The sequence below is a fragment of the Carica papaya genome, chromosome 7, assembly GCF_054855325.1.
Source record: "Carica papaya isolate Zhongbai chromosome 7, ASM5485532v1, whole genome shotgun sequence".
Taxonomy (NCBI): Eukaryota; Viridiplantae; Streptophyta; class Magnoliopsida; order Brassicales; family Caricaceae; genus Carica; species Carica papaya.
This window is the reverse complement of record NC_142315.1, coordinates 29149195-29158426: the sequence shown is the minus strand read 5'-3', so window position 1 is coordinate 29158426 and position 9232 is coordinate 29149195. Positions and strand designations below refer to the sequence as shown.

Genomic DNA, 9232 nt, shown 5'->3' with positions numbered 1-9232 from the left:
TTTTTTCATTTCAACATTTTACTACATTTGTACTACTGATTTTTGTGCTGGTGTTACATGCTGCAACTCAAAGCATTCCTAAAAATCACAAGCACCAATTTCACTAACAAGAATGATGAGTCAAAAAGTTGCTATTATGAAATATGCCAAAATGCATAATATGATCCAACATGTAAAATTTTATACATTATGTATATGCATATATATATATATATACATGGATCTTTTTGCAAATTCAGGTAAAAATTGCTTAATTCCAGCACAATTTACATCATCTTATTTCTCACCTACAAGGATCAAAATGCATAATATGATCCAACATGTAAAATTTTATACATTATGTATATGCATATATATATATATATATATATATACATGGATCTTTCTGCAAATTCAGGTACAATTGCTATGCACATAACAACATAGCAGCAAATTCATTCCCCCAAAAGTTCGACAAAACATATTCTGAAGAAAGGATGATCCAGAATACCATTTTAGAGAATAGTAACAGTGAAATTCTTGATACATGCAACATTTATAGAGAAAATCTATAACTATTTACAAGTGTATGTACAATCCTAGGACAAGGGGGGATTTTCTGAGTTGGAGCAACCAGTCACACCGTGTCGAACATCTCCTCGACAGAGGGGGCAAACCCTGCAAATCAACAAAAATTACATAAAAGTTATTAATAGAAACACAACAGGCAAATGATAAATGATCATTTATCAACTGTAAGGTCCCGTACCCATGTATCTCTTTGAGCCATTTATCAACGCAAGACATATGGTACTCATGGTGACAAGGGAGAACTCGTATTTTGTCCCCTTCCTCGTACTCCGCAAGGCAAATGTAACACCTATGTAATAGTGATATTAGCTAAGTAGTTAAATTATTTCGACTTGAGTTCGTTCTCGCAATAATATCTAAATGAAGCTTTCTCAAGATATTCGCAAGTCAAAATAAAGAAACTTTTGTCTGATAAACCTATTTGCAATCGTCATTCAGCAAGTATTGCCTCGAAGAGAAACTTACTGTTCAATGTCATCCCTGTCTGTTGAATCCACCTTTTTGTGACTCTTTAGAGGGAAAGAGTCAACCACTGATTCTGGAGCTGGGAGAGAAACCATAGATAGGGAAAGTGACATAGGCTGGCGATGGATTTCATCCAAAACCTGCAGATTTGCCATAAGAAGAACTAAATGAAAGAAGGCAACTAAGGAATCCATATCAGGAAAGATGAGCACAAATTAATAAAATACCATAATCCAAAACACTGTTTAGCTAGTTCTGAATAAGAGAATCTAACATTTCTCTTCTGGTATTCTGTTCATGTGATGACTGACAAAACTAAATTGACCAGATTGTCACTTCCAAATGCAAAAGTTGTTCTTAAGTTTGATTTTTGTAATGGTCTAAGGACATTTTGAATAAAATTCCAAAATATCAAGAGTAAGGTTTCTAGTTTCATCACCAGCACCGCATCACTTTTAAGTGCCTTGACCCAACCACCAAAAAATTACAGTTTCTCCAAGAAAATGGAGATCATGAATCCATAAATTTTCAAAAACCAGAGAAAGAGAGAGGAAATTGTCCAAACTTTTTTTTTATTTTAAGACTTATTTGGAACCAGACTCCCAAGTTGCAGGGATATGAAACTTAGCATCCATTTAAGAATTTGAATACCTAAAAGAGGCCACCAAATATGTCTCCAGTGATCCCAAACCTCTTTTCTCAATACTCTCTACTAAAGAAGTAGAAAAAACCAATATTTGAAAATTTGTTACAGTGCTAGGGGAAGAAAGAAGAAAAAATAAACCGACTGCTGAAAAACAAAAAAAGAAAAAAAAAATCACTTATCTATCATCAAGCCAATAGTTCTAATAAAGTAGAACCAAAAAAGTGAGATCTAAACTAAGACCCTGGTTGAAGTTTGTATGCCAGAGGCCACAAGAAACATAATTATCTAAATTCTAATCACCCATAACATCCAAATAATCCACTTAAGTAGGAAAGAGAAACACAAGAAAATTCAGTATGTGTGAGCGTATGTGCTTGTATTCCCTGCAAAAAAACAGATTGCAGAAGGAAATAGGATGCCAATATGTAGGCTGCAAGTTATATGAGAATAGGTAGGAGCAAAACTACCTCAAATAGAGCCTCAGCAAGCATGACTATACGTGATATGCTCGCACGAGTACTAGATTCGTCAGTCATCAACAATGATTCACATGAGCATGTACCATCAGGGTGGATTCCTGATGGACAGAAGGTATTTTGCTGGTTATTGTCATTAATGCCACCCCCACGCAGTCTTTCCCAAATCTACAGAGGGCCACAGAAAAAATGTGCCCAAAGATTAACATAAAGGATAGGAAGAAATATTGAGCATAGCTTCCACTGCCATATATAAAGAAATGACAGCTTCATATCATAATAATGAAAATACATAAACAAACACTATCAGTGCAGCAGGTAAAAAGATTTTTGAAGCATATATTAACACTAACTACTTCTCCATGGTTCAGTTCATGACCCATAGGCCCGATTCCTTCAAAGAATGAGAAAAAATAATGATAAAAGATTAAAAAACTACTGATGCAGAGGGTGGGTAACAAGATTTTTGTGGCCTAATATTAACACAATTATTGCTCAGTCACAATTAATAGACCCAGAAGCCCAACCCACAAAGTGCAGAAAAAAACTTTATTTTAAGTAAATCTATACTAAAAGTCCGAACATTTAAAACAGAACAAGTTTCAACTACTTTAATATATTCTGCAAGTTTCACCTCAGATCTTGAGTACCGTCTTCGTTCATGCAGACTGTGAACTCTACCACCCAGGTAACCAGAATCACCCCTAACCCTGTCGTCGAAAAAATCACCACTAAAGTCAAGGAGCCATCTGTCATGAGATCCTAGATCATCATTGTCCTCAGTTGAAAAAACAATAGTATGACGGTCAGTCAGCCTTTGAGAACTGTGTCTTGAAAATGCATCCCAAAATAGTCTTCTACTATTCCTTCTGGCCTCACGGTTACTTCTATCAATATCGGCAGAGGACAAAGTGTTCGAAGAGATACTCACCACATCAACATGGAGCAAGCTTCCATCTCCCTGGGTTTGTTCCCCATTAGGCACAAGAAATCCTAAACCTGAAGATATTGTCTCTCCTCTTTGTGAGTGAATTGGTAATCCAGAAACATGCGCTACAGAATCCGAACTAAAATTTTGGATCGATGTAGTTTCAGCAACATGATTCTCATCAGATACCCCATGAGAAAGTGAATTTCCAAGGCCTTGGCAATGTGAACTTCTTGGCTCAGGACATAACTGAGATACAGCCTCATTTGCTGGATTTCCAATGCCAGTGATTGAATCCTCGTTAGCCAAAATATTTAAAGAGACGGTGTTTGAAGATTGTGGCTCATTAAGTGAAGTGCTAGCTGCATTACTTCTGTCCCTATAATATTCATCATGACAAGAATCTGCACTTACCTGGGAAGGACTAACTAACTCCTTTGTTTTAGGCAAGTATTTCTCCAGATTAGTTGTTTCAACAAGTTGCAAATTGGCCTGAATGCTGCTGTCAGGTAAGGTTCTAGTTTCAGCATTTGAGCTAGAAAACCCTGTTCCTGAGGTGAAAATAAGAGAAGAATCTTCGGGGGGCTTCTGACCTATATTGCCGGCTGGATCACAATTTGCTGAAGAATTTACAGCAATGTCAGCTGGGCATTCTTCCATCTGCAAGAAAAGAAATGACATCATGTCAATAACTTATTCAGATCATAAAATTAGCAACTCGAAATCGGTGTCACAAGCAATTAGAATAAAAAAAATTCCTTGAAAAATAGGTTGATGAACTCATCCGCAACATTAGGTGCTTAAATATTCCTGTCTACATGACTGATGTTACCCATTTAAAGACTATGAATTCTGTACAGTTCCAAATATAACAATAGGACTTCAAGAAAACCATTTTCTCCTCTTTGAAAAAGTTCAATACCCGAGTTGGGCAAGAACCAAGTACCCTTAAGTAGCACACGTAACGTTGCAACACTGAATGAAAATATTTGCAATCTTTAGATTTAACATTAAGTAGACAATCTCAAATCATGTTAACATGTTAAGAGATCTTAAAAGTTTTAACTTCAAGAACTGTATCAATTGCTAGAAAACTAGAACTTGAAGGGGGTGCCACGAGGTTAACAAGACAAAGAAGCAGGCACATCCAAAGACTTTAACCCAAAAACGACACATCTTCAGCACTTGGTACATTCTCTTGATCAAGAGTGAAGTCTAGATTCCTACATACCCTCTATTGCCACCACTAATTGGCCTCGCATAAAGTAGAGCCGCGCAGCTCGTGGATGATAATTTTGGTTATGGTATCTAAAGACACCCAATGTGCATGCCCATCATACCCTGCCCTTAATGCATCAGCATCCTATGAAGACACAGCAGAAAAAGTTCTTGTCGTTAAAAACTCGTCTTGTTGAGGGTGAAAGTAAACATATTTGACAAATTAAAGTCAATCTCTGTGCAATGAGTCTCAACCACCAAATTTTGACCGTCTCGTATCTGGATATATACATGCGTGTGTGTATATACACACACGCACACACACAGAGCGAGATAAAGAGAGAGAATCTGGTAATCTAAGAATAAGCAAGACTCCTAATTATTCCAGCAAATAGAACTGGAGATCAAATAACACCCATCAAATAAAAATTCAATTAACAAATAAATTTGCAGAATTACCGAAGAAGGGCCAATTTATTTGCACCAATTGATCAAACCCCCAAATATCAAATCATCCTGAACTAAAGTTTTCGATAGAAAATAGATCAAATTAATCGAAAAACTTGATATGAGCATTTCTGAATATAAATTTATTCTCAGAAATAACGATGAATAATGAGACGGACCATCCAAAAACCAACTTTATTTACTTTAATCCTAAGTTTGATTTTACGAATTAAATTACCATAACTAAGTGATAAAAACGAAACCAAAAAAGAAAAAAACAGAACATGATAATGATGGCAACGGGAAGTAAACCTCGAGGCGAGCACGAGAAGAGGAGCCACCGCAGATGAGGAAAGAGGAGAGCCCGGTACGGTTTGGATTGGTCCAGCTGAGTCGTGTCCGAGATGGACGCGACCCCAGTCGACTACTGCTGGTACCCATTTTTAGCTTCTGCTTCTAGAGGGAGACAGATACGCAGAGAGAGAAAGAGAAACAGCTTGCTCGAGAGGCTCTGTGGATGATGATGATGATTGAATTTGAAGTGCAAACTCAAACCCAGCTCAGAGAGAGAGAGAGAGAGAGAGAGAGAGCTTTCAAATTTGAGGAAAGTTGAATTATTTTTGCGGTCGTTCTTATGATTGAGGTAAGGAAAGCAAGTGTTCCCGTGTTACTGTGTATTCCACTCACACCCATTTTCGGAGTACTCGTATCGGATGTGGTTGATAAAGTCCTTGATTTTCCTGATTTTGTCAGCAACCTTTTGTGATGGGTTAAGTATTAATTTAATTTTAATTTTTAATTTTTAATTTTCAAAATCATATGTTAATATTGCTTGAGAAGGTGTCTGGTAATTGCTTCTCATTTTTGTTTTTGTTTGGTAAAAAAATATTTGGTATACCAAAACAACTTCCACTGTCAATGCCAGTAGGTGTACATGTCTGAATCAATCATTATAAAAAAAATAATTAAAATAATAATCATAATTAATTTGGATGTTGATCTTACATACATACATACATACATACATATATATATATATATTCTCTAAAGAAAAAACATACAACAAAGAGCCTCTGCAGGCTGCAGCCAGCTTTTTTCAAGTCTAACCCAGAAAGAAACCAAGACCCATAACTTCAAAATCCAGAAACCATTCTGATCTTCATTATATATATATATAATGAAAATCAAGGTGTTACCCAGAAAGGGTTCTGTTGTTCTTGATTTTCTCTGCTGTAATCATGGAAGAAGGGATTATTATACCCAAAGCTCCTACCAGTACGGCCATGGCCGTGATAATTGGAAGCTGAATCTTCATTCCATGGGGTACTACTGAACCTGGGCTGCTTTGTTGAGCTTGAATGATCATAATCATGGTGGTGAGCTGCAAAAAGATTTGGGTGACAGTTCTCATCATCATCATCTTCTTCAAATGTTGTCCATCTCATTGAGCTGCCGTTTTGTTTCTCTCTTGCTGCGTTTCGCATGCTCTCCATCTCTCCCACATGCTCCTTGAACTCTTTCTTCACCACATCAAGCACAACTTCGCCATATCTATCACACCATGACCTTTGAGCATTTAAGGAGAGTAAATAAAATAAGAATAAACTCGTATGGGAGAAGAAGAAAATTAGATATTAATCTAAATTTTTTAACCGCCTGATTATTAGTCTTTAAATTACAGCAAGAAAAATAGACATGAACTAAAATTTCACTTTTGGGAAGAAGAAGAAGAAGAAGAAGAAGAAGAAGAAGAAAAAGATAGCCTTACTTGGGAAAAAACTTGTTCAGATCAGCCTTGTCAACAGGGAGCTTGGTGGAGATTGCTTCAATTTGATCATTCCTGATTGAATTTTGTGAGGAACACAAAACTTGGGTAAGTATATATGAATTTCTGTAAGAACAAGAAGAAGAACCCACTTAGAAAAATCCAATCTTTTTTGTTTATAAATCCAGGTTCTGTTTTATCAGCTTCGTCTAAAATCCTAGTTATTGAAATCCTGAATTCATTTTTGTGTCTGGTCAATTCTAAATCCAGCTCCCACTCGATTGTTGATTTTAATTTTCATATTAGTATCTATATATATATATAGAATGCCATTAAACTCCCAAATAACACTAATTTGGATTGAACTTGAACTACCAAAGGATTTAATAAAATGTGATGTATAAATTTCTACTTACGAAAACTTAAGATTGGGATTTGTAGCATTAAGTTCTGTCTGAATTCGTGAAAGCTCCTTCTTTATCTTCTCTCCCAACACCTGCAACTTCCAGGATCAAAATCAGGTGCTTCATTTCAGATGAAATTAACTAAAGAACCTAAAGAAAAATACCCTATATTTTTTTACCTTATCAATGAAAAAATCTGGTGCAGAACCCTCTGCATGCAGCTTCCTCTTGATCAATTTGGTGTCTGGTCCTTCCCCAATGGGACTAGATACAAGCTTGCAAGATTCAAAATAAGCTTCACTGTCTGATCTCTCATCGAGAGGCAAAGGAGTAGTCTCCTCCTCCGAATCATTTCTATTCCGTCTACGAAACCCATCAAAACGCCATTGCTTTTTGCCCGATCTCTGAGTTTTCTCCTCATTACCAGTCCCACCGCAACCTCCCTGCCCATCACTCTGTTCTTTATTAAACAGAGTCCTGAAAGGTTTCCTTTTGGTCTTCTCACTGCTGCCTATTTGAACTGCTTCTTGCATAAGAATCAATTTCTTTTGGCTTTCTTTATTCGACTTGTCAAATGGGTTTTCCCCAACACAGACGGTTTCGTTCTTAGAAGACGCAGATCGTTTGGATTCGATATCAAAAATGCTTTGCTCTGCTCTGTTTTTACCAGGTTTATGAGACGTCACGAAGCTAAAAACAGAGGCTGCTCCTTTGATCTGCTTCATTGCAGAGCTATGCTTTGATTTGTTTTTGGAATGTGAATTCTCTTTGTTGATTATGTGCGTGTTCTCGTCCTTCAAATCGATCTCCGACCATTCTTCATCGGAATTCTCTTTCTGGTTAGGTTTTGGCCCTGCAACAACAACATCCCTGACCTCAATCTCAGCTCCTTGAACTGCTAATCTCTGCAACAATGGCCTCTTTGAACAATGGTACTCCTCCTCCGATATGCATTTCGCGTAAAGCAAGTCCTAAAGAATAAGATCAGCTCAGAAAATTCAATTCATTACGTTAATGTCAATTTATGTATAGATTAACACGCTATTGCTCATGAAATCTTAAGATCCATTAAAAATATACTCAGTGCATATCCCGAAGAAAACTTTCTAAAACAGAGCAACCAAACGGGTATTCACTAAACATGTCTAATTATCTCGTGCTGTGAAACCTCGAACTCGTCAGTGTCTCTTCGTGGGTGTAGTAAAAAGCTCAAATAAACGGAGATATATTTTCTCAGGAAACAAACAGAACAGAGATATATATAGTATCATTAAAATTCTAAAAACCAATGTCTCATGCTATTGGTTAAACGTATCCAATTCTCTCATGCTACGAAATCTTGAACTCGTCAATGTCTGTTCGTGGGTGAAAAAAGCATAGATGAACAGAAATATATTTTCTCGGGAAACAAACAGAACAGAGGCATATGTATAGTATCATCATAATTCTAAAAAATGAGAAGGAATTTCAAGCACATAGTTGATAACTGACCTGCAAGAACACCAACTTATCCTTTAATATGACTTGCTGCTCCTGCTCAGCCGGAGAAGCAATAAGCTTCTCGAGCAAATGAGATCGAAAAGCAGCAACCTCTGCCTCAGCCAAAATGCCTTCCTTGTGGAGACCCATTAAATTCAAGATCTGGTGGAAGGAATCCTGCTGCCATTTCAGATTATCGGACTGCATCTTCGCCAGCCTGTGCTCGGCCGCCTGCAAGCGCCGCTTCTTCAACGAAAAAGGAAGAATTGTTTTGCAGAGCGACGTGATTGAGTCGTGGAGGGTGGAGTAGTACGTGGGTGTGTAGGAGTGAACCATTTTTTACCTCTTGGCTTGCCTGTACGATCTCGAGATCGGACTGAAATCAGAATGCAGATTGTTTGGGTTGGCAGAACTGTGCTTTTCCCTTTCTTTCTTTCTTTTAAATTTTGTTTCGGTGGGTTTGATTTTCTGGGAACTGATGGATGGTGGCGAGTGTTGTTAGTGTGTTTTATGTGAGGGGACAGAAGCGAGGAGAATTTGGGCTTTTGAATGCTTCAAACGGTCACTTGAAAAGTCTAAACTAGCCGTTGGGAAATGAGTTGAGGACAGAAGCGGTGCCATACGATGTCGTTTTCTGCCGAGGTCTAGGTTTTAGCTTGGTTCTACCTTTTTACGTAGAGGTAGATTATATTTTGGCTTTAAAAAATGTAATGACTAAATGTATATACATATACGAAATTAAAAAATATATTACATATTTTTAACTAAAATTAAAAAAATATATCATATATACATATATATATATATAATTGAGTCAAATTAGAAAGAACCTTT

At 36.9% G+C, this 9232-nt stretch overlaps 2 protein-coding genes across 6 annotated transcripts; both read right to left on the bottom strand.

The window, feature by feature from the left end:
* Positions 1 to 392: 392 nt before the first annotated feature.
* Positions 393 to 5424, bottom strand: LOC110815644 (uncharacterized). Of its 2 annotated transcripts, XM_088207299.1 has the most exons (7): positions 5063 to 5424; positions 4317 to 4448; positions 2792 to 3745; positions 2149 to 2325; positions 1036 to 1175; positions 749 to 859; positions 393 to 657 (listed from the first exon to the last, which is right to left on the bottom strand). In XM_088207299.1, the coding sequence occupies exons 3-7, from the start codon at positions 3743 to 3745 to the stop codon at positions 579 to 581; spliced, it is 1461 nt and encodes a 486-aa protein (XP_088063425.1). In that variant the 5' UTR covers positions 4317 to 4448; positions 5063 to 5424; the 3' UTR covers positions 393 to 578. The 2 variants fall into 2 exon arrangements, with proteins under 2 accessions (XP_088063425.1, XP_021899210.2); XM_022043518.2 differs by lacking the exon at positions 4317 to 4448 and having other exon boundaries at positions 5063 to 5423.
* A 288-nt stretch (positions 5425 to 5712) lies between these two features.
* LOC110815615 (uncharacterized) lies at positions 5713 to 8926 on the bottom strand. Of its 4 annotated transcripts, none has more exons than XM_088207296.1 (5): positions 8411 to 8926; positions 7099 to 7890; positions 6932 to 7011; positions 6519 to 6641; positions 5713 to 6316 (listed from the first exon to the last, which is right to left on the bottom strand). In XM_088207296.1, exons 1-5 carry the CDS (start codon positions 8732 to 8734, stop codon positions 5935 to 5937), a joined length of 1701 nt encoding a protein of 566 aa, XP_088063422.1. In that variant the 5' UTR covers positions 8735 to 8926; the 3' UTR covers positions 5713 to 5934. The 4 variants fall into 4 exon arrangements, with proteins under 4 accessions (XP_088063422.1, XP_088063423.1, XP_088063424.1 ...); XM_088207297.1 differs by having other exon boundaries at positions 5713 to 6301; XM_088207298.1 differs by having other exon boundaries at positions 5713 to 6301; positions 6519 to 6590.
* Between the last annotated feature and the right edge of the window lie 306 nt (positions 8927 to 9232).